The 26,415-nt window shown below is 39.7% G+C and overlaps 1 protein-coding gene across 2 annotated transcripts in view; it reads left to right on the forward strand.

The window, feature by feature from the left end:
* The window catches only part of pitpnm3 (PITPNM family member 3), a 152,459-nt gene that overhangs the window by 54,490 nt on the left and 71,554 nt on the right, over positions 1-26,415 (forward strand). The window contains exons 3-5 of one of the 2 annotated variants that reach the window (XM_041813635.1): positions 3,236-3,346; positions 25,666-25,736; positions 25,835-26,055. In XM_041813635.1, coding sequence (XP_041669569.1) covers positions 3,236-3,346; positions 25,666-25,736; positions 25,835-26,055 — 403 coding nt within the window. The remainder of the gene's footprint in view (positions 1-3,235; positions 3,347-25,665; positions 25,737-25,834; positions 26,056-26,415) is intronic. The other variant, XM_041813641.1, reaches the window with a different exon arrangement.

A 26,415-nucleotide genomic window follows, 5' to 3' on the forward strand; every position in this document is an offset into this window, starting at 1 on the left:
AGACAAGGGTAAGTGACTACAAAATAAAACAGGAAATGACCATAAAATGTGCAAGAAAACCCAAATATAACCCAGGTGCCTTGATGATCTGCTTTTACTAATGAAAGAACACATTTAACTTATTGATACCACAACAAAGAATCATCAGATTGGCAGAGTGCCTCAGTTAAGACTTCTATGAGGGATGCTCAACAGAACAGAACAGTTTTCAGGTCATGGACAAGGAGAGGAGGGAGCATTAGTTACCGTAAAAAGCACCCCAGTGATGGAAAGTCTGAGGGTTCTTGTGAACAGGTGAAGAATAGAAATGACTTCAGAGCATCATAGAAATGCAGAAGCTTGGGGAAAGTGGGAGTATGACTGAGAGGCGGATTGGGCAAATATAAAAACAACCAGGGCAGCTGTCATGATCAGAACGCCAAACTCTTTGTAATAATAGGAAAAACGTTATTCAATCTGGCAGTGTAGGCACAGCAGCAGGGTAGGAACACATGCTTGAAGGAACACTACCATATATAATTCATAAGAATAGGTCCACGAGGAGCAGGAGTGCAGAGGCAATTGCTTAGGTTGTGTACAGGCCAACACTGTGGCCGAGTGATCTATGACTACATTTGGGGATGTATGTGAAAGTAACCTGACGGAAGTATGTTTATGGCAAAGTTCAATAGGACTGATGGTAGAACCCACAGTTATAAAACAGATGATTAGATTGACTTTTTTTTGGAAGGTATCTTGTAAATTTTGTAACCAGTACTGAGCTAGTCAACTGTTTCAACTGTAGTCAACTGTTTTCTTATTTTGCATCCTCTTTGAGCCCTCATATACTGTACTGTTCTGTACTGGTATATGTCATCTCAAGCTGTAAAACTGAACTGTTAATGATATACAGTCCATGTACAAAAGTATTGGCACACCTGGAATTTTTCCAGAAAATACACCATTTTTCCCAGAAATTGTTGCAATTACAGATGTTTTTGGTATACACATGTTTATTTCAAATGTGCATTGGAACAACATGAAAAAGCAGAAGAAAATAGCCAAAATTGGCATAATTTTCCACAAAACTTAAAAAATGGGCCAGACAAAATTGTTGGCATCCTCAACTTAATATTTGGTTGCACACCCTTGGGGAAAAAATAACTGAATCCAATCTCTTTCTATAACCATCAACAAGCTTCTTACTTTATTTAACCTTTATTTAAGCAGGCTACACCTCTCAACTAAAATTTTGGACCACTCTTCTTTTGCAAACTGCTCCAGATTTCTCAGATTTGAAGGGTGCCTTCTTTCAACAGCAAGTTTTAGAATTTTTCCATTGGTGTTCAATGGGATTTAGATCTGGACTCATTGCTAGCCACTTCAGAACTCTCCAGCGCTTTGTCTCCAACCATTTCTTGGTGTTTTTTGAGGTATGTTTGGGTCATTGTCCTGCTGGAACACCCATGGCCTCTGACACAGACCCAGCTTTCTGACACTAGGCCCTACATTGCGGCCCAAAATCTTTTGATAGTCGCCAGATTTCATGATTCCTTGCACACAGTCAAGGCACCCAGTGCCAGAGGCAGCAAAACAACCCCAAACCATCTTTGAACCCCCACCATGTTTGACTGTAGGTACTGTGTTCTTTTCTCTGTAGGCCTCATTCAGTTTTCTGTAAACAGCAGAATGACTGGCTTTTCCAAAAAGCTCTACCTTAGTCTCATCTGTCCACCAAATGTTCTCCCAGAAGGACTGAGGCTTACTCGGGTACATTTTTCAAACTCCAGCCTGGCTTTTGTTTTTTTTACTATTTTTTTTGTCAGCAGTGGGGTTCTCCATGGTCTCCTGCCATAGCGCTTCATCTCATTCAGATAACGACGTATGGTCTGTGCAGACACTTTTGCACCCTGAGGCTGCAGGACAGCCTGAATTTGTGTGGAAGTTGACTGAGGATGTTTATCCACCATTCCAACTATCCTGCGTTGCATTCTTTTGTCCATTTTTCTCTTCTGTCCACATCCAGGGAGATTAGCCACAGTTCCATGGGTTATAAAATTCTTGATTATATTACAATGGACAAATGAATTTCAAGATCTCCGGAGATGGGCTTGAAACCTTGAGATTGTTCATATTTTTCCACAGTTTTGCTTCTTAAGTCCTCAGACTCTTGGCTCTTCTTTCTCTTCTCTATGCTTGGTGTGACATAAAGGCACACAACACAAAGGTTGAGTCAACTGTTATACAATCTAACTGGCTTCAGGTGTGATTTTTATATCGCCAGCACCTGTTACTGCCACAGGTGAGTTTAAATGAGCATCACATGCTTGAAATGAATTGATTTACCCACAGTTTTAAAAGGGTGCCAACAATTTTGTCTGGCCCATTTTTTAAGTTTTGTGGAAAATTATGCCAATTTTGGCTATTTTCTTCTGCTTTTTTGTGTTGTTCCAATGCACATAAATGAAATAAACATGTATATACTAAAAACATCTGTAATTGCAACAATTTCTGGGAGAAATGGTGTATTTTCTGGAAAAATTCCAGGTGTGCCAGTACTTTTGTCCATGACTGTACCCAAAGCCCATGAATTCTGCCTTCACACTGTGCAGTCAGTCCATCCATCCATGCATGTGCATCCATGCATTCTTCTGTACATCTGTCTGTCAGTCAATGTATCCATCCATCCATCCATTTTTTGGTGGCAGCACTTAGCTAAACTTATCAAGTTGTTACACTTGTAGAAACAGCTGATAGTATGGTTGGTGGATACCTCTGTTACTCCCAGTGTTGGGTTACTGTTAAACACCATTCAGGTCAAATAAACACAGTAGCAACCCTCTTTGTAGTCATCCATGAAAGTACACAAAATACACGTGAAAGTTGTTTATTTGCATGTCTCTGTTGTTTGCTCTGACCTGTCACGCTGCATTTACTTTTTTGTTAGCTGTCAAATCGGTTGGCATAAGCAGCATGAAGCAGCATTTGGAAAGCAAAATCTAAATGAAGAGGAAATGTCATGCCCAGTGCTGGTTTAGCTCCAAGGGTAGAATAAAAGGTACAAATTGTCCGTCTGACCTAGTTCAATCAGGTAGAAAATAGTGTCAAAACACTTGTTTAGGTGTTAAACAGGTGTAGTCAGCATTTCAAGCTCCAGCGTCAAGTACAATGAGCTCTCTTATTGCTGAACTTCAGAGGGAAGAAATGTTTATATTTGCTTCACTGTCTTATTCCTTTGTTTGTCGGTGTGTCCCAGCAGATGTTATGGAGGGAAAGAGCGCCATACTGCTCGGCATGAGTCAGTGGAACTCAAATGACCTGGTGGAGCAGATTGAAACTCTCGGACACATGGAGGACCAGTCACATGGTACTAACACAAATGCACACATGCATATTCATTATCAGTCTCAGAGAAACACTAACACAAAAAGCACAATGAGGTGTGAAGGCTCAAATGAGTCTTTCACTTAATGATAATAGCAATGGATTTCCTTTTTTTTTATTTATAGCCAGATATAGTCATCAGTAGGGGGCAGAAGAGTTAAAAAAATTACCTAATATATTCAAGGTGTAATTACTCACCTGTTTACAGTATGCTGACTCATATGACGTTATTAATACTGTAATCGAGGAAAAGTGACTTACCAAGTACAAATATATGTAAAATACAGTTAAAATGATCCAAAGCATAAAAAAATCAGCAGCAGGTGATATGTGATGTTTTTAGCTCTCTTTGCTCCTTCATCTAGCTCAGTAATGCTTGAGAAAGAGCACTGAAAAGAACATGAAACATGCCTTACACTCCTGTTTTCCTTTCTCTGGGCAGTGTATTCATGCACAACCAAAGCAACACCTGAAAAAAAAATCACCCATTTTTCAAGCATTCAGGCTTCCTCCTTCTGTTTGAGGCTATCATCAAATCTGAAAAAGAACATGACACATGAATCCAGCATGCATAAGTGCGAACCAGAAGATGTGAATATAAGGAAACATTTTCTTTTTATCTTGAGGAACAGAAGAGGACTTAAGATGGCAACAGATAGGGTCATAGTCTGTGATTAAAGAACAGATATGACTCACATCTGAGGGTGAGCTTTGAACCTGTGTTGGCCAGGATTCCTTCATTGTTGATTTTTTGTGAGCTTTTAAACAGGAAGGTGCACCATTGGCCAGCAAAGCTGCAGCCTCTGTAGTTGATAACAGAATGATTAAAGTGTTTGTTTGAACTAGTTATTAATATTTATGAATTAATGTATTGTGGTGAAATGTTTTGTCTAAACTACTGCCTTAAACAGCTATCAGGAGCTGTAGCTCTGGTTAGTCACTACTGCCAATGCTGTACTACACAGACATAAACATGTGCACTGAATGAATAGAATACAGGGCCTATAAAAAGTATTCAGCCCTCTTGGATGTTCTGCCCTTTTACTGATTTTATGAATCAATCATGTTCAACATAATGAGTTTTTTTTTTGACAGAAATATTACAAAAACACTCTTTAATGTCAAAGTGAAAACTGATTTTTACAAAGTTATGTCGATTAAATAAAAAAAAAATGTAATGTAAAATAAACACCAAACACTGCACATCACCACAAATACACCATCCCCACTGTGAAGCATGGTGGTGGCACCATCATGCTGTGGGGATGCTCTTCAGCCGCCTGCCCTGGAAGGCTTGTAAAGGTAGAGGGTAACATGAATGCAGCAAAATATAGGAAAATCCTGCAGGACAATCTTGAAGTTTACAGTGAAAACAACACAAAAATGCTTTAAAGAAAACAAGGTGAATGTTCTGGAGTGGCCGAGTCAAAGCCCAGACCTCAACCCAATACAGAATTTGTGGCTAAACTTGAAAAGGGCTGTTTACGCCTGATCCCCATGTAGCTTGTGCAGTTTTGGAAAGAAGAATGGAGTACAATTGAAGTGTCCAGATGTGCAAGCCTGATTGAGACCTATCCACACAGACTGTGGACTGACACGCCACAGTGCTGTGATTGCAGCCAAAGGTGCATCTACTACATACTGACTTGAGGGGGTGAATATTTAAGCAGTCACTTATTTTATTTAATTTACTTTTTTTTTTGAAGAAGAAGAAACCGTTTTTCCGGAACTGGAGTTTTTTTTTTTTTTGTCCTTTTTTTTGCCAAAAAGCCAAGTTATATTGACTTTGATTGATTTATAAATTAACAAAATGAGTAAAACATCTAAGGGGGTGAATACCTTTTATTGGCATTTATCATTGGTGTGGCATGGTTTGGCAGTATTTTGATCAAGACAATCGAGATAAAGTTCTGTGTTGGCTGCTTCGTGTTTACTAGAATATAACCACTCAACTAAAGCAATGTGTGACAATATCCATCACAGGAATGTGGATGAAAACCTGCAAGAAAGACCAAAGACCGCTGGTGCTAGCAATGCTAACAATAGCCAGACTTGGCTTACTAATCTGAAATTGATTACCCATGGACACTCAGATCCTGTTTTGAGCTATGCTCAATAAATTGAAGTCAGTCTGAGTGTTTAGAGCAGCTTTGTTGAGGATAACAAGGAACACCTGCAGCTATAACACAAAGTCAAATTGAATGGTCTCATCTCGCTCAAACAGACTAACAAATTTAACCCTGGTTGCTAGATAAGCCTTGCTAATTTCAGCTCTCTTGCTAATGAAAATCCTTTGTATAATTTTTTTAAGCAGCTGAGTTCAGTATAGCACTAAACTGACAAAACTTAAGTTCCATATAAATTCTTACTTTGAGGCCCAGAAGACCAACATGGCAAGAGTGAGTATTTGAGCACACAGACTAGCAGAGGGAATATCATATATCAGCTGTTGTTCATTTCATTTTCATCCTCTACTTAGACTTTAAATCAAGCAAATCTTTGAAAGGAATTCTTCCTGTGTGAAAGTCATTTGATTAGATGCATTAATCAAAGTCTCTGCTGGGATTTTCATCTGCGGTAACTGAATCACACATCACCTCAAGACTTTACTCAAAGTGTTTTTGAGACATCAATTAGAGAAGTACAGCTACACCTGCAAAGATCATAAATCAACCATGGGATTTGAGAAGATCAGTGATTCTAATAGAATAATTTAACTCCCACTGAGGGGGCTTTATGACAAATTTAGTCACAGTTGTGAGGAGTGAATGTCATCAAGGTTTATGCCACTATCCATTATTATGTGGAAGTTAAATGAAGCTGCTGCCTCTCACCTTGCCCTTTTATTTTAGGATTTATTTCTGTTTTGGCACCATTGAGTGTAATTTCTTAAGATTTTTCTTTCCCTGTGTATGCACCAAAATATCAGAGGTTGAAATCAGTGTGGGTTTAAACTGGATAGAAGCAAATAAATAATCTAAGTGATGAATGGATCTAAATTCAGCTGTGCTCCACAGCTTCTCTTTCAATCCTGTACTGATAGCTTGCCACTCGTTTCTGGTTTGTTTACTGATAAAGGATCCGGTTCTCATTGTAAAGGTCAGCTGTGAGATTCGACAAACTGGAGTGGACGCTGTGGTTCTTCTGTGACTGTGTGTGTCTGTGTGTGTGTAGCCTGGCCCTGCAGTGATCAAAGAAACAGCTCCTATGATGTTGGAACAAGTCATGCTGTGGTAACTGAAAATGTAGGTGCATTGTTAATACTTAACACCCCCCACGCATGGCATTAGCAGAGCACTCACAAAACCAGTAATGATCTGTGAAGTGCTCCACTGCTGCAGGTCACTGTTATTATAGAGCTCAGCAATAATGATAGCATGATACACAGTTCTGGAGCCTGAGTAAACATCTAGATATTAGAATATAGATCTATTTTCTACCTGAATAAAACCCAAACGCCGTTTAGAAATGTTTTGTCGGGAACAGGCCCATCCCTAACTGTACGCAGACCACTCACAGCGCGTAGGGCCTCTCTGCACATCAGGCCAATATTCATATGGTAAATATGATCAAGATTATGTATGTACAATGGAGGTCGGTGTGATCATATTGCAACAAGATTACGATTTGTAAAAGGAACAATAATTGTTGTGATTTTTTCAGATAAAGTAAGTTTTGCTGAAAGACACAGGTCTGTGGTAGAATCTGATATGCTATCTATGATGATGTATTAATTATAACTAAGTAACATTTCTTTTATAGGCAACTATTGTGGGCTGAATTAGAAATGGCAAATACATTGCATTTCTAATTATTGTTATAATATATTTTACATTATTTCAAGATAATTTGTAAGAGTAATATTTGGTATGTAGCTGCTATAGTGGTCAGTTTTAGTTCGTGATGAAGGCTCTGTTTAACAGCTTTCCCAGGAGTTTAGGGCCCTATATATATATATATGAATAAATATATTTCCCCAAATTTCCATGAAAATGCCTGAAAAGTTCCAAATTCCATATGTCCAAACGAATTTCCCTTAATTCCAATGAACACACCAGAACTTTCAAAAGCAAATTTCCCCTAAACTTCTGATAAAACATTCTAAAATAAGCCAACATATCCCCCAAATTTCCATGAAAATACCTGAAAGTTTTCAAGCAAATTCCCCAAATAATTAAATTACCTAACTTTTCTATGAAAACTCTTGAAAAATTTCAAAGTTCCCCCCAAAATTTCTTATCAAATTTACCCAAAGTTACAAATACATTTCCCAAATTTTCTTCAAAATGACTGGAAATTCACCCAAAACCACCAAATTTCCTGAAATTTTTATGAAATTCTTGAAAATGTCATAGGACATCCCCGCCCAAATCTATCAAACAAATAAATATTGATAAATTTCCCAAATTTCCATGAAAAAAGCCTAAAAATTTCCGAGCAAATTGTTCAAGTAAACTAAACTCGTAATCCCCCAAATTACGATTACATTTTCCCAAAAATGTCCAAATTCCCTCATACGTCCAAACAAATTTACCTTAGTAACAATGACAATGACAAAACATTTTAAAGCAAATTTCCTCTAAAGTTTCTAATGAAACTTTCCAAAACGTACTAACATATCTTTAAAATTTCCATGAAAATATTTTAAATTTATCAAGCAAATTCCCCAAATAATCAAACAAATTCCTTAACATTTCTATAAAAATTCCTGGAAAATTCACAGCAAATTCTACATTTTTGTTGAATTACTTAAGCTTCAACAGACATTCTGGACAACTATCTTAAAAACTGAAATAGCAGAAATGACGACTTCATTGTAGGAAAGCTGAAATGTAATGTCCTCAGAGGTACATGCAGTCTTAGGAGGATAATAACAGGAGGATTGTTGTTGAAGCTGTCGCACACATGAATACTTGAGGAGTGAAGTATTCTCAGGAGCCATTGAAAAACAGAAGGCCTGTTTTAGACAGCTGGAAGTCTTTTTACCTGAAGTGGACTTTATAACCGCGTCTCTGTCTGAGAAACATAGAGCAGACACAATATTATACAGTCATACAGTGTCTGTTCTCTAGGACTGCATGTGCCCCCAATATCTTCAGACTGACAGCCTCAGAGACCCCCTCCCTTCTTTTTATATAACGCATGAAAATAAAGCAAGGCTAATCTTCTTCATCTAAGACAAGATGGATGTTTGTACTACTTTCCATTTCTTTCCCAACACACAGTTGAAACAGTCAAACATATACGCATAATTTGTCCAGTAAACCTGTTATCAGAGCCCTTCTGAGATGGTAATAAAATATCAGGAGTGCTGGTTCTCTCTTTATATGGGGGTAATTTTATTCTCCCTCCCTTGTCTTCTCTCTGATTCTTATATTTGACACTCAGCAAAGTCAAACAAACCCAAAATAGAAACTCTCCCCAACATGGTGCTGAATATAAATGTGCATCAGCCTGCTGAGGTTCTGCCTCGTTTGTTTGTTTACATCCTACACTCGTGGGAGCTAAAGGGATATTAAAATAAATGTAGCAGAGGAAAAACAGGGTGAAGGAACAAGAAAGATCCCAATAAAGCAAGAGAAAACGATGTTGCAACTAACAGAACCAAAGACTTCCTAGAATTTAGAGAGATCTGGAAGCACTGGGAACAACAAGTTTGATTTTATGATTTCACTTTATCACAGAAAACAGAGTCCCAATTTCCCTGCAAGCAAGACCTAATGCATTACAGATATGTCAGAGAATGCGTTTGAATAATGTTCTGGTGCATTTCATTGCTTTTATTAGATAGTAGCTGACAGGAAATGAGAGAATTGAGATCAGTGGGAACCAAAACATCATAATGCACCGTGGCACACAATGCTAAATGTATCTACAGAGAGGTAATAAGAAATACTGTTGAAGACTCGTACAGAAGCGATGGACATATCCTGTTTCTCAAAGCCAAGGAAGGCTCCTGGAGCAGCTGTTTTTGAAGGATACTACATCATCGACTGCCATCGGAGGACCGTTCCAATGTTGAGGATCATCATTATTCTTTGAAGGAATGAGTCCTTTAAACAAGGATGCACAGATCTATCCTCTGCATGCAGGAATTACCCACAAGCCTATGTGTTCCATTTCCCTTTCCTCAAAACATAAAGAAAATAAATAATGATAATAATAAAAATAGTGTAATGTCGGGAGGAAGCTTGGTACTTGACTGCTCAGTACTCTTCACTGTAAATATGTCAGCATCAAAGTAAAGCTGTATGAATAAAGCAGTGCCATAAAATATCATTATATTTTCATTATATGATGTACTTCTGCATTGGCTTTATTCCTCAGCATTGGAGGTTGTCTCTTGGTGATGACATGCCTTGAATGTGCATTCTTTTCTACAGAGGGCAGCTCCACTGGTTAACATTTTTATTTATTTATTTATTTATTTTAACAAAAAGATGCCTGTTTTGATCAGCTGGTTACAAAAACATAAATACACAGAGGAAAATCAGAAATGAAACATTTGTGCTTTGATTGCAAAATGATTAAATATGAAGACCTTTGTGAGCTTTAGCCAGGTAACCAAGCTAGATATTTACTCTCTTTTTCAGTAAAAACAGGCTCTGCTGAGTATTCCATGGTTTTATAGTAGGGGTGTAATGATAAAGAAATATTTTCGGTTCGGTATGTACCTTGGTTTTGAAGTCACGGTTCAGTACATCTCCGGTGTGGTGATTGAAGCGGATAAATTAAATTAAATTGTTTTTGTATTAAATTGTATTAAAATAATAGGCTGAATAAATCACATTTAAATTATTATCAATAATGCTGTGACATTCCTCCAAAAGTTCTTCAATGATTAAAAATTTTAATAAATAAATACATTTTTGAATAAGTAGGTTATTTTCATTGATATATTGACATATTTATACCCATTCTTTAAACATTAAAATTTCCCAGCCAACTTGAACGCATCATCACAACACCCCATGTTAGCTTGTTAAGTATGCAAATTAACGTCTTTTTTGCCGATTTCAACACGGACCTCAGCACTGGATTTCTTTTTTAACCAATGGGACCTATTACAAAGTTTGGAAGAACTTTTCACAGCCCATCTTGGATGATAAAGAGGTAAAGCCGAGTGAAATCTTAGGATAACTTTACCTATGACACAGCTGCAGAGTCCCTCTCTCCCTCCTCCGAGGCTGATAGTTGAAGGTAAAGTTAATATGATTCACAGAGCCAGAGCACCATTACTATATGGGTGATTTAAAAGAACTCCACACATGCCATCGTACTGTATGCAAAGGTTTGTGTTTTAAAATGGCTTTAAAATGAAGCATATGTTGTAATGTTTCCCTTTTCGTGTGGCTGTGTGTATGTATGTAAGTATATTTTGGATAGATGATAACCAGCATTATAAAGTAAAATACAACTATTCACCGTCAGGGTGATTGAGATCGTTGATTATATTTAGCAACATTGATTTTTACCTGCATTTGGCGAGTAAAGGAATATGATTTTGGACCAGGACCACTTGGCTAAAACAGCTAGCTTGCTTGTTTGCCTAGCATTCACAGTCATACCTACCTTGGTAGTCATATAAATATCCTTCGACGAAGAATTTGTAACCTTTTTCAAGTTTGGAGCTTGAGGTCAAGGAAAACATGTCAGCAATCCTATTGACATCAGCCATCATCAGTTTTGGAAGGTTGTCGAGAAACTTCGAAAAATTAATCTTCACTTCATTCATTCATTTTCGCGACTGACAAGCAGACCCGGATGATGTTTTCCACTGCCTTTGATCACTTCTGCTCTGAGAATGGGCAGCGTGAAAAGGGCGTATAATGGTTGCTGGCAGCTTTTAGGCTCATTGCCACCACCTGGATTGAAGTGAGAACTCAACTTTTTTTAATACTCACTTGGATGTATTCGTCGTATTACTGCATGCATCGAACCGTGACGGTACGGGATGAATATAAATACCATTACACCCCTATTTCATTGACATTGGCAGTATGTCCGTAGGTCAGCCCTGTAAACATTACTGACACTGATAGCTAGGACTGCCAATGCTAACAGCACAGCTAATGAGACACACCTCTACAGTAACTGTGTACCAGAGGATCAGGAAATGTCACAGAGTAAAGAAACAGCATCAGATTTGCTGTGCTCAAGCTGGCTGCTGAAAATGTACGTAGGGTGGGGCTGATGGCCCACGGGTTAGGTTGCACCCCATGTATGTGGGTGGCCCATGTTCAAGTCCAGCCTGTGGCTCCTTGTCACGTGTCATTCCTTACTCTCTCATCCCTGTTTCTACTGTCCTTTTCTATCAATAAAAGCATTAAAATCCCAGAACTAATCTTAAAAAGAGAAAAATCATTTGATATAAAATTTAAATCAATTCAAAATCATAGAAATTATTTGCAGTGTTTTGCAGCACCGGAGGGTAAGATTCACCAACACTTGAAATCTTCATCCATTAGCTTTCAGCTTAAGTTTTACGGTCCAAACCATACAATTATGACTGTAGTGGGCAGAGTAATTTCCAAATCAAAACATGATCACCTTCCTTTAAAGTCTGTGATCATCAAGGAAACCTAAAAATGCAGCTGGGCTCACAGCCCAGCGGAGTCCACAGCAGAGCTACATCCTGTCCCCTTTAATTTGTCCGTCCCTCAAATGTGTCTTAGTGTTTCTAACCTCTCTGCTTTTGCTGCTGATGATTCCTTCACTCCCTTTTTTGTTCTCCTCAGCTTTTTTCTGAACATCCATTTGCCCCCGGCTCTCCAGCCTCCTTCACTTTTTTCCCATCGCGCCACCTCATCATGTTTCATATTTCCCCACTCTCTATCTTCCTACATTCATAACTCAGAAAGCTACAGGCGACAGTAAACACTTTCCCCCTCGATGGAGACTTCAGTGATGGGTTTCCATCAAAGACAAGAGGAAACCCTGGAGCACAACTGCCCTTTATTTTTCTCTCCACTCCTCCTCTTTTTCTTTTTCATCTCCGCTCAGTGACGTAGGCTATCTGACATCAATCTTCCATCTGCTCTCTTTGCAAACAGTCACTTTTAATTTGTTTGTTTATGCCCGGCTCTTTTCATTGCCATATTGTTCTTACTTTATTCAACACCCAATGCTACTTAATGGAGTCAAACCTGACACTTAATGGAGTCAAACCTGAAATAGCTGCGTTACATAACTGATCAAAGACTCTGTGATGAAGAAAAACTACCTGGCTGCTTCCTCAGTATGTTCTGCCAAGCTGGGATAACATTTACTAAAACGGCTCAGTCAGTAGAAGCAGTCAGTTTGGAGGAAATGACTCAGTGATAAATCCCTGCCAAAAAAAAAAAACCAAGCCTGACGTGGAGCTTTTCTTTCTTGGAACAAAATATATGTTGAGAATTTAATTCCACACAAAGTGACCCTGGAGAGAAATATATTACATTGAGTAGAGGAATGATTTTCCATTTTCCGTGGAGCGCTACAGCTTTCTGTTCTGCGTGCACCCTGCGGCTCTATTCAGAAGCACACGCAGAGAGAGTGACGGAAAACATAAATTTACACTCTTGAGTCTCATCTGTATTCTGCCCACAGGCCCCCCCCCGACAGTCATTTTTAACGCATGCACATGCTTGCATTGGCACAATCACCATCTCACTTTAATTCCCATTATATTAATGTTTTGTAAATGTGTTCTCCTTTTAGTTTTTCTCTTGACAAAAACATATTTAAAGTGGCTTAAAAGCTTGCAAGGTAAAATCAATTTTCTCAGCAGAATTATAGTGAAGGAGGAAAAACATGGAAATTGGAGAGGTGAGATAATGGTGGGAAGTGACTGACCTTAAATGTTCAGCTCTTATTTTAACATCACTTTGGCTTTAATTTGCTTTAAGAGGCTTTTAATCCTTTAATCTGTGCATCTGGTGGTGCTGTATCAGTGTTTATTGCATATCTGTTTGTGTTTTTCTGAACAGGTGTGTATGTTTGCCTGACAGGATGCAGTGAGAAATGGTGTTATTGCATGTCGAGAACAGATAATCACACCAAGACAACAATGATTCTGCCTGGATCTCAAAAGAGCTAGAGAGACGATGGAGGACAAAGGAAAATAACTGTACACTTTATAATAAAAGGCATCAAGACAATCCAGTCCACCACATCACTCAGCTCTGTGCACATAGAATCTGCTGCTGATGGTCGTTAATACATTCATGGCCTTTTCTTTTCTTTTTAAAAGATTGTTTTATGGGCCATTTGCTTTTATCTGAAAGCACGAGATGGAAAGAGAATATAAACACTGGAAATATATCAGTTTGTGTGTAATGAATATGTGAGTTTCACTTTTTGAAATGAATTATTGAAATGTATAAACCTTTTGATGATATTCAAATTCATCAAGATGCACCTGTATGCATGTTATTGGGCACTTAGCTAATCCCTAACAGTTACTAATGGTAAATGCAATTTAGGGTGCATACACACCGAAGCTTGGTCCACTTTAAATGAACTCTATTCCATTTTCCTGGATAGTCTAGTTTATTTGGAGTGGTGTGAAAAGTCACACGAACTCTGGTGCGGACCAAACAAGCGGATTCTGGTCCACTAGAAACAGGAGGTCTCGGTCCACTTCCAAACAAACCCTGCTACAGTTCGTTTGAGGTGTGAAAGCAAAGCGGACCAACTTGTGAACCAAAGTGGCATAAAGCATAATGATATACAGATTTAAATGTGATTTAGTACACTCAAATACATGTTGGTACCTTGCTTGGTGTCTGTGTAGCCATAGCAACACGTCGTAGTGGTGCTGATTTATTCGTCTCATGTAAAGAACAACATGCTGAACGGCTCACTGCCTCACTGGCTGCTCATAATCCCTTAATGCAAAAGCAGAAACCCCAAGACAGTGTAAATTCTGTGTTTTTTCATTGTTTATGTGGAAAAATAAAGACCAGTGGAGGGGGATAGAGATGGGTTTCGTCTTGTTCTACGTTTTCTTTTCTTCTTGGTCGCCGTATGTTTGTGACGACAGCGGCCCTAACGGGCAGAGGTTGTAGGTGTTCAGACGGTTTGGTTTCCTTTGACCAAGAGCAGTGTGAATGCAAACCAAACCAAACACAGACACTCACGGTATAGCAATTTTTTGCACTTCTGCATTGGCTTCATTTTTCAGGACCAGAGGTTGCCACTTGTCTAGGATCTGAACATTCCATGAAGTCAACAGGAAATATGTTGCAGGGCTAAAAACAGTCATTCAGATGTGAAAGGTTGCTGTGAAGAAATGCTGAATGATATGAAAAAGTTGAATCATACTAAGGGGTTTGAATGAGGGGAAAAATGTGAATGCGCTCATTTTGAACATTCTATCCATTCAATAGTCCCAACTTTTTTGAAAATTGCTGAATTTCTATAAAAATTCAATGAATATGAATTTGAACAAGCATAGCTGTTGAGCTGAGTATTTTGACGTTTGAATGGTTTGAATTGGTTGAGTTTTGTGGAAGAAGAAGCAAGCCAAAAAAAGTGGATGGAAGAATAATACTTTATGCACAAAAAATGCTGTAAATGCATTACATTACACCCTGCAGATGCTTTGCCAGACCTTCACAGCTGCATTCAGCTGCTGCTTGTTTGTGAGTTTTCCACCTTTAGTTTTGTCTTCAGTAACAGGGAAGTGTGCTTTAAGCTGTGCAGTATGAATAAACAGTTGATACTTTATTCAGTTGTTGCCATGACCTCCTCAATAGACTAAAACAGCCACTCTAAAACAAAATAGCCAACATGAACATCTGACTCCATAGAGAAATTTGAGAGCTTTATTTAGGAGTCTGCTCTTCATCAACACATAGTACACAAAGTGAAAGAAGACGTCATATCTACGACAATATTTTGGTTAGTTTGCACGTAAATCTCTACTAGTTAAGATCAGCCTTACACCTCTGTTGTGCAACTGAACAATGACGCAGCTTAAGTTATAACTTAACTAAATGTAGGGTTTAGTGTTTACATCATAACTTAAGGCAGAACGTACGTATAGCTTGTGCAACAGGCTGCTGTTCCACTCTCATAGATGCTGTTAGCTGTGCTGGTGTCTCTCACTCTTGTTGTGCAGTTGCCATCAGCTCACAGAAGCATTTTCCTGTCATTTAACTTATTGTGAAGTTATTTCAAGTCCCCAGTTTCATGATCAGCAGGCAAATCTTCTCCATTGTGGTGTCATCTCAGCGACAGATTCTCGCAATGTGTCCCCTTATGAGCTAACGTAGCTTTTGTACAGCAGTTGTTGTTGCTGCTTTCTGGCCTTCTGTGCTAATAGAGCCAGAGCTTTATAGCTGGAGAAGCACAAATCTGTGTCCTGTTTATTATTTTCTTACTTCTTAGTACTTTTTCTTACAAAGTACATTCAGCTAGACAAATCCAGAATGTTTGGCTATATAACCTTAAATAATTTGAAATGTTTAAGACTGAAACCGGGGTGCACAAATGTTACTTAAAAAAATGATGTGTGAAAGAGCCACATGCCAGCCTATAACTGGGCCACCCATGTACATGGGGCGCAACCCAACCACTAGGCCATCTGCTACCTGTAAAAAAAACAGTTTTGATGGTGTTGATCATTTTGATTCGTTTTCAGAAAACTACAAAGTGATTCTTCTTCTAGGCTTTTTTTTTGCTGTTGTATCAAAATAGGTATTGAGTATCACATTTTTTACTGGTATTGTATCAGAGTTCAAAATGTTGGCATCATGAAAACCTAATAATCTAGAGACAGTTAAGATTCACTGTCTGTTAAAGTCTAATGAGGTTTGATTTTATCCTCGACATTTTGACCTTTTCTTAAAAACTGTCTTTCAACTTTATTCTCATCATTTCAACTTGAGTTCTGAAGTGTACAAATAATTTTTTCCATCACCCCTGTCCCTAATCCTCTTCCATACATGTGGTCTCAATAAAGATTGCATGTTTTATTTTTTTTTGCGATCCATTGATGGCAAAAGAAAATTGCAACCACTATGATATTCTGAATTGTTGGGCCAGTGTCTTTGCTTCTGTGTTTGATTTTGGAGTTATACTAAAAAAGACAACTACTTCCTTACTCATATTAAATCAATACCTTCAATTTCTCTTTAGCGATTAGCTACACTTAGAATATTTTGCTTATTGAATTAAATGTATTAAAGTTCACATATTGTGCAAAATACACTTTTTCAGGCCTTTCTATCAAAAATATGTGCCCCTGGCCTATCCACATCCCCCCAAGAATCAGAAAAATCCATTCCCTCCCTCCTCTCTTTCTCTACCTTTTGGAAAATGTGTGCAGAAACAAGCCATTCTCAGATTTTCCCCTCATGATGTCATGTTGGGAATTAGCACCGCCCCCAGGTTTGGTTGGCCCCCCGGCTTGGAATAAAGTTCCACCCTCCTCTCCTGATCAGAGGAAGATCAGGAGAGCCACATCCATTTCCTCAGAGTGGGTGGAGTCAACATTAATAATAATAACTTTATTTATATAGCACTTTTTAAAACACGCAGTTACAAAGTGCTTCCCAAAACCCAAAAGGAGCAAACAGATAAGCAAACAACATAACAAACATACCCCCAATAAGTAACACAAACAACACAATTGCAACATGTGTACATACAAAAGCAAAACAGAGTGGGGTAAAGATTATAAAAAAGCTAATCTATTAAAATGGGTTTTTAGCAGCTTTTTAAAAGAGGCTACAGATTTGGCAGACTTAATGTTACAGACAGCGCATTGACATTCAAAGCCACAGACACAGAAACAGCTTGTTCCAAGCAGGGCTGAAACAGAGGGGGTTAAACATAGCAAAAATCCAATACTGGAGTGTTTTTCAGCAGCAAACTTCACAGACATGTTTTGGGGGATTCTGAGACCAATACAAACTTGTCGTAAAGGGGTTAAATGTGTGACCTTTAAAGTAATGTAAGATAATTGGTTTCTAAACATGACCATATTTTTAAATAAACCTTTTGCGTTCAAATGACTCCAATGGTTCTACTCTGTAAATTCCTTGTGCTTGAAAATACTGCATCCATTATTTTTGTCCAGAAACAGACGGTTACCATTCTATACTCCACCTCTGCTTCCTGACTTCTCTCTGCAGTAAGTGTTTGTGTATGTGGGAGTTATTATTGCTGTTGCAGCTGCAGCACACGGACAGTATGCAGCAGAGAAGGTGGATTATAAATGTGTTTTTGAATTATTGTAGGAACTGCATTGCCTTACATTGTGTGTATGTGTGGTTCATTAGGTTTGTCATGTAGTGTAGAGATGTAGGTGTCTCTTGGGGCTTTTTTCACAGCAGTGTGACATGAGTGACCCTGACGCCAGCAGCAGTGAACAGATGGCGGAGTGTGTTAGCATGCCTGTACAGTGCCAGGGGTCACCAGAGGGGGGCTGTTCAACCAGCCAGGGGGCAGGGGTCTTCCAAATGAGCCCCCCTCTCCAGCCGTAAGCCAAACAACCTGTTGATTTCTGAACAGCACACACATTTAAATCATGGTAGAGGCATCATGCCCACCAGCCTAATGGCAATTAATCCATGTAATCGCGATGTTCCCTGTTATATCCAGACATGGGAGGCATGATTTGCAGGGGTTTCTGCTCACTGCTGATAAGGATGTAGAATCAGAATTCCTGTTCCTGTGCAGTTATCTCAACCTCCATGATGAAAACAAATGCAGAAAAATGTTTCAGGAATTCAGACACCCAGAGTTTTATTTCTGAATTTGAGAGGTGATGGTTTTTTCAGTTTTCCACGATGCTTTCAGATTTACCCATCAGTCCATATCTGTGAGCAAAATATGAGAGCGCTGACAGGAATACAGTATTTCTCTGCAGACTTGTCAAAGTCAAAGCAAAAATAACTGTTCTTACTAGAAATGTTGTTTGTTTACTGAAAGACGTCACCAGGGATGTGCTGTTTACCAGACTGACCAACCTTTTTCAACAAAAATTCTCTCCTGATGTTAACAGCCAAAGCTAGATCTACCTGTCCATTTTGCAGCTTTAACAGTCTCCACTGTTCTGGAGATTTTGGAGTGTTTCTTTAGGAATTTATTCCCATTCATTCTGTAGAGCATTTATGAGGTCAGACAGTGATGCTGGATGTGAAGGCCTGGTGTGCAATCTTTGTTTCTCAGGGCTCTGTGTGGCCCAGTCAAGTTCTTCCACAATGAAATCATCAGACCATGTCTTTATAGCCCTTGCTTTGTGTGCTGGGGCACAGTCATGTTGGAATAGATAAAGGCCTTCCTTAAACTGTTGCCACAAAGTTGGAGGCATAGCATTGCCCAAAATGTTTTGGTATGCTGAAGCATTAAAATTGCTTCTCCACCAAAAATCAAATTTCTGTGCTTAAAGTTGGTTATTGTCATTTCCCACAAATTGAGCATTAATGTTAGTTCAGGAAGGCAACAGAGTTGAGCGCTGCCATATAATAGAGATCCGCTGGTCTTGCTTATCATCTGATGCTGACGGCCAGCTGGTTCACTGTAAATATAGCAGCATGAGTGCAGTTTTAACTGCTCGCCTGGCTATGCTTTGCTGCACCCTCTGCAAGCGGCTTTTTTTCAAGCCTCCTCCACCCCAACTCCTCCTTTATACTTTATCTGACTTAAACAATGTAATTCTGTTGTCACTGATGCCTGATCTGCTCTGGGGTTTATTGCTGCCTCTCTCCCTCGCTCAGGCTCTCCTTGAAGGCACAGGAAGAACAGGAACATGTGCTGTTTCTGCTTGATGACGGACAGGGGGATCCCAGAACAACAGCACCACCAAATATAAATAATAGCAATAAAAAAAAATTAAAAACTGCTATTAAAGACAAAAATATACCCACAAATCATGTGTGTTTCATGATTAAAGTGGTCCTGACTGAAATGTGCCCAGCATGTTTCTCTGCATTGTAAATATAGTCTTGAATGTTTACAATGCTATGTTGTATCATAGTGGGGAAAACAATTTGCAAATCCAAATCTGGATTGTTGTTTTCTCTGCATGCACGTTTGCTCAGGAACAAAGATTATTCATCGTGATGGCGTAACTATCTAATGAGCTGATTCACACCCCAGCAGGCAGGAAACTTTGAGGGCATTTTGCCATTTTCATACTCCTTGGGAAGATTTAAATCTGTAGCCTGGGAGCCAATCTTTCTGATGATGAATGCCGCCTTTTGCATCTCACCCTCATTCTGCTGCTCTTGTTTTTTTTTTCCCATCTGCTCAATCGAAGGTGATGAATGCGTGCAAGTGAGAGAAGAGGTTAGGACCTTAGAGGGAGAGAAACAGAAAACAAAAGGTCTGCATATTGGAGATGAAAAAAGACAGCCTTGAGTTTTATGGGAAAATTACATTTTAAATCATAGTTATACAGACAGCAGGACACACAAGAAGAATCAATAGATCGATATTTCATCCTCTCTCATTCGGCTCGAGTAGACTTCTCTGGAGCCCTATCATCCTCACACTCTGTTTTGGGGTCATTTTTCTCTTCCTCTCGTAGATACATTAAGAAACATCTCTGACTGCACTGTAATAACAGATGTGCTAACACGCTGTGTGTACCTGCTAGATGTGTGAGCCTGACTGGGCTTTAGGCTACTGCTACTGCTTAACTGTGGCATTGTCAACACACCTCATTGCTCTCTGGCTCAGGTCATTTATTGGACGCGAATGTGTGCAGTGAGACAGCTGCTAAATACCACTAAGCTACACGGAGCTCATATTGACTGGCTGAGCTCAGACCTCAGAGAGGAATCACAAGAAATAAAAACAGGACAGCAGATGGATTGCTAGAAATCCCCGTGCAGTCGGACACATCTGCAGTTGGAGGAAAAAAAAAGATTGGTCTGGTAGCTTCAAGAAGCTGATCTGTACTGGAGTCACACCAACAGAGAGATGACTGTCGGTTTGCTTCGGTATCAGACAAATGTCTTGCTTATCGTTAAATTCAGGAGCAGCATGTGTGCTGGAACTCACTTTGCTGTTTCCTCTGACTTTCTGTCCTGACATCTGCTGAAGGCAGCTTATTGCTACAGCTTGGCAACTGGGAGTTTTTTTTAGCGATGAGCTGTGTGAGAGATACTTCTTTATTTTGGCTGTGTTTGAGAGAGAGTGCTTGAATAGATTAGATGCTTGTGAAGAGAAACACAAAGCATCTTTTTATTTGATGTTATTAGCAGGAAGATCAAGTGTTATATTGCACACAGGTAACAGAAAAAATACAGCACCATAATCCGTACTCTTGGGGTGTTTAACACCTGCATTGTTTGGAGAAGTTGTTCTGGAAACTTGAAAGAGGTAGAATATTTAAAAGAATAAAAAATAACTGATAACTGAGGGAACATGTAAACCTTGATTATGCTAAACAGGATTTCCAGACATCAAAATGTGGATAGCTAAAACTGAGACTGGCTTGTGAATTAATGAATTAATTGTGAAATTCATGACTCGAAGAGTGATTATTAATCATTATAGTTTTGGTCACTTGTATTGATATTTGGGGTTGGAGAGGTGATGCCATGGCGCTGCAATGTGGACGTAGTGTGCACGTCAGATGATGCCTGCCCAGGAGTTCTGAAAATTAGAGGGAACATTGCAGACAAGCCCACCATAATGATCAGAAAGCCATACTGAAACAGACCAGGAGTAGAGTGAAAACATCTTTTCTGTCAAAGCTTTCCGTGTTGCTCTCTGCCCTTGTTTTAATGAAGACATGTTGTCAAGTTCAGACAAAAGCGCTGCTAATGTAACAACTGTGTCACAAACTAAAATGTAAGCTCTGGAGTAGCAGGTGTAGACCTGTAAGAACCTATGTAATAGTATGACAAAAATAATGTGTACTAGACGAGAAATGGGCTAATGACCAGAAGACTAGAGTTCGGCTCAAGGAGGGAGTGGCAGGAGACTGAACTTGCCTTTGGTTGGCACCATATATTATAGAAATTATTTAGTAAATGACATACATATATATATACACAGTGTACACAATACAAACCGAATGGCCATTCGAGGAAGACACAAAGTGCTCAGTTCAGATACAAGGGTAACACAATGAACGATTGCAATGCAATAAATATTGAGAGTCCAGCAATGAATTTAGTTCAGCCGCTCAGAAAATATCACCCCAGCCCACCCACAGTTCATCGGCACCCACGTCTGGGTTTGACCGGTCGACCAGAGGGAGGTAAGTGTGATAGGAGTTCGTGAAAGGTGTGATTAGCTGGGTGGCCAATGGGGCAGTGTGTGTGCGTGGGGAGAGAGTTCCGTGGGCTGCAAAGAGCCCCCTACCGGGCCAGCAGGGGAGGTACGACTCTGCAGTGCTCTCAGTTCCAGTGGTTCTGTTGGCTCTAGGCCTGCTCCTTCTTTAGCTCGCCATCAGGATCAAAAACCTGGCCTGCAGAACAAGGCCAAAGTTCAATGAATCATTTGGTCACATTATATCCTTAGCTTTAGTGTGCACACAAATCAAAATAGCACTAGTTGCACACATAAGTTGCATACATAATCTCTAGTACCATAATTCAGCAATAGGAAAATATAACAGTAATATGTAACAGTATTCACATTTGATATAAATACCAAAATATTAACTGCATTATTTAACAAGACATCAATTCATAAATTGTCAAAAGACATCAGTCCATAAATTGTGAAATACATTCAAGTCAAAAGTGCTTAGCTAAAGTGCTCAGGTAACATAGCACTCGTCTGATAGCATCCATTCACATTTAAAGGCATTAAATAGATTATGAAATCATTTGACTTCCAAACAATACATGTACAGACATTAAGCCATCATGTCATTTGATTTAAGGATGAACATTCCATAGAAACAGGCATAAAGTGTGACAAATGAACAAGCTAACCTAAGCTAAGCTATGCTAAGCTAGGCTAAGCTAGCGCTAGCACAAACAATTTATCACTCACCAAATTCCGCAGACTACGCCTTAGACACGCGCTCTTTCAATAGTATAAGGGACATGCTAGAAGGCTCCTACAAGGGAATATAAGTCTCATTAAGTGTCAAGCGAAATAAAGGTGAAAAACAGTGAAAATAAACGTCTACAAACCTGCAACCTGACTCTCAACCAACTTCCCCACAGCACCTTCCCAGACTGAATCGCAGCGGTACAATAACCAAACGCGACTGGCCGCGCAAAGTCACGTGACCGCATGACGTCACGGGGAGAACCGCCGTGATTGGCCGGACTGACGCCGAGATCCCGCGAGAACAGACAAAAACCCCACGATGCATGAGCGGAGATGGATGTAGAGAGAAAGGCTGGCATACAGGATTTGTCACCTGGGTTACACCAAGTCCGGGCTAAGCACTCCACTAGCAGGCCTTGTATACCACGCCTCACTACAACTAACCCTTTCCCCTATAACTATCACATACTCATGCTAAAGCAGGCCAGCAGAAGATTTTCTGTCGCAGAAAGCTTTCAGTGTTGCTCTCTGTGCTTGCTTTAATAAAGGAATGCTGTCCATTTCTGACTAAAGTGACGCTGTGGCTAATTGTTCCACTAGCAGGCTTTGTATACAAGCACTCACACAACAATTAACCCTTTCCTTTTTAACTGTCACAAAGCCATGCCGAAGCAGGTCAGCAGAAGAGTGAAAACATCTTTGAAAAGGTTTTAGGGTTACATTTGGATCTGCCTGACCAAATAATGATGAAGCATTTCACTTCCTTGCTGCTCCAAGTCCGCCCATTTTATCACCTGTTGGTGGCTACTTTGGCCCGCTTTATGATACTGCAGAGGTGACAAAAATGACCAAAGGAAAATGGTGTCATTTTATTACTTCTGTCAGAACGGTGCAGAAGAAATCTGAACTTTATTGCATGTAGCTGCAGAATTTCCCAACCTTCAAACCAGAGAAATCAAGGTGAAGTTAATCAGCCGCAGGTACAGAGGCCTTTGAAACTTGTAATGAAACCTCTTTCTGCTTTCAGCCACTGTCCAACAATCCCAAAATCCTTGCATCTGTCTGAGTTTCAGTCCAGAGTTTTATGGAATACTTTCTTTGTAAGAGGATTTTGAAAATGTCAAAATGGTTTAAAACATAACATTATTTTTAAAGGATAGGTGTAAATGAAGAGTCTAGTGCTATTTATACTCATTAAATGAATCCCAGTGCAGATGTTTTAGTGTTGTGTGTCTTAATATCTCGCTTGCAGCAATGTACAGTGGGACAATAAAACATTTTCACATGTTTGCATCCAAATCCTTTCCCACATACATTTCACAAAGATGCTCTATATTCAACACACATACAAATAGAAACAATGCAGTGTGGATTAGTGGCCAGCCTACATTTGGAGGTGTTTACTGAGCTTCTTCTGCTGCTTTAATCCTGCAGATCCACACAGCTTTGTAGAAAATGTAGCCTCAATAGTTGTTAATGTTGGCAGGCAAGTTATTAACACATAACTAAAATAAGCTTAAAGATAATAGGACGTTTATATGCCTGCAGCCACCATTTTTTTGTGCTTCAGTGCCCATAAGCTCAGCTTCTGACCTCCTTTAACCTGCATGTACTGTTTCTGGGTGGAGATAATTAACTTCTGCTTTCCTTGGCAGTATCTGTAATGTCATTTTTAATTAACTCTGTACAGGAATAAAGGATAAAGGAAAACACTCAGCTCACTTGTCTTGGTTGTTTGTGAACTTTTTCCTCTCTCTCATGCTTTCCTTCCTCTACTTCTGATATGAAAACCTGCATGAGCAGAGGAGTTTTCTGGATTTGCAGGGGAGTGTCCTGTCTGCTGTGAGAGAGACATTAGGAGACAGTGGGAGAAGCGAAACTCCAGAGAATATTGCGTGCTGATGGCTTAACCCTCCAATGAAATAAATACCTGATAGTCACAATGTAGTCATTTTATTGAGTGTATAACATTAGTTCAGGCAGGCCATAGTTGAAATCAGCTGATCTTACGTAAGACATCATCAACTGACGGCCAGCTGATTTGCTGTTAGCACACTATTGGCTAATCGCAAGAAATGCCTCATTTAAACGGCTCTAGTCTGGCCTCTGGTGTCTGCCACTGTCTGCAAGCTGCTCTTGCAACCTTCCTCCACCCCAGCTCCTCCTTTATTCTGCTTCTGACTTAATCTATGACATACTGTTGTCATTGATGCCTGATCTGCTCTGGGGTTTTAGCTGCTTCTTTTCCTGCCTTAGGTTTTCCGTATCCACACAGGAAGAGCAGGAACGTGTGCTGTTCCTGCTTGATGCTTTATACATAGGCTCATGAAGGGCATGGGGATCCCAGAACAGCCACACCACCAAACATAAATAACAGCATAAGTGCTAATAATCACTGCTCATAGAGAAATATTTATTTTTTGTTTCTCTCATGAAGCCATTGGTTTCAAAAACACCAGAATAAGCCCAACCCTTACATCACACAAGGTTTCTTTGCCTTGAGGCCATCTCTGGTAATGTTTTTTTGGCCATCAGTGTTTGCTCTTAAAGCTACTTTACAAGGTTTAGGAGGAACTTTTCCTCCTTCAGAGAAAAGAAAAACCTCCTTGCATTGATTTCCTGTTACTCTTCGACCAAAATAGTTCAGTGCGCTGTGTCCCCTGTGTGAGCTGAGCGAGACAAGCAGGCAGTCGGAGGCAGGCTGTGGGCTGGGAACAGAGCGGAGGAGAGATGACAGTTTGTGTGAGTCTGTGAGAGTCTCCCATGACAGTCGGTCCCAGACCAGGAGGCCAAATAAACAATGAGTGAGGGAGCGAGCTAAGCACAGAGCTAAAGGAAAGTAAAAACAGAGACAAAGATAGGAGGAAGCATGCATGACACAGCCTGCAGAAACTTCTGGAGAGTGTAATGAGTTTGGCCAGGTTCCCGTATTATTCTGCACCACTTGGAGAGAGAGGAGACTCTTTTTATCTTTGTGTTGGGATAAAAATGTTTAAATGTTTCTTTCCGGAAAAGGGGTTGGTGTTTCTCTGCAACAGAAGATCCAAAATTTAATTTTATGCCATGCTAGAGCAGAAAAACAACCTCTACTCTGCTGTTTACCCTCACTATTGACTTCTGAATCTTATGTTTAGGCTTTTTGAGCCTAAGATTACATAGAGGCATCACCCAGTTTGAAGTAGGAATAAAGAGAGATGAAGAGGCATTAGTTTTATTGACCATATTCTCAGATCAATATCTATTTATGCTTTTATATCCTTGCTATTGTTAAGTGGTGTTTGCAGGGACTTTATCTTTGTTTCTCTTGCTGCATTCTTCCCTAACCCTCCTCTTTCTGCTCTTCATTTAACACAGCGGGTCTCTATCAGCTGGGTGGCCCACGTTGTGCCCCTCAGAGCAGCATTGAAGGCCTGGAGGACGTAGAGGTACTCTTAATTGCTTTCACAGAATTCTGCATGTATTCTTTCCCTCCCTCTCTTTCTTGCAGTCTCTTTTTTGTTAATCTCCTTGGAATCTTTTGCAGATGAAATGTAAGACGCATGTGCTGCTGCTGGTGGTGCACGGTGGAAACATCCTGGACACAGCGGGCGGGGACCCCAGCACAAAGGCGGGCGATGTGGACACCCTGGCCTCGGTGCTGGAGAAAGTGGCTCGTGCACATTTCCAGGCAGCCGCAGAACACGTGATGATCAAGCTGGTGTCGTGTCCGGCTGTGTGCGCAGAAGCCTTCTCACTGGTTTCAAAGTAAGTGCTAAAGCCACAAAAGAGAGACACCTTTCCCTGGTTTCACTCGCCAATGAAAGCGGTTTATATCACAGGCCTGGTCCTTCAATCTTCCTTAATCCAACAGGATTAAAGCTATTGGAAATGATCAAATCTTGAAATTGCATTGTTCAAAAGAAAAAAAGGTGATTCAATCCTGGATTATACCTGGATAAAAACCATAGTTTGTATGGTTCAGAACTTTGGAGTTGGATTAGGATTACTGTGATCCAATAGATCAGGATCATCATGAACCCAGCAGATAGCTAGATGCTAAATGTAAGGAAAAAGTATAAGAAACATTTTAAAGCACTTCTTTGTTAGATGTTGGTGGCAAAGCAA

The sequence above is a fragment of the Cheilinus undulatus genome, linkage group 2, assembly GCF_018320785.1.
Source record: "Cheilinus undulatus linkage group 2, ASM1832078v1, whole genome shotgun sequence".
NCBI classification, from domain to species: domain Eukaryota; kingdom Metazoa; phylum Chordata; class Actinopteri; order Labriformes; family Labridae; genus Cheilinus; species Cheilinus undulatus.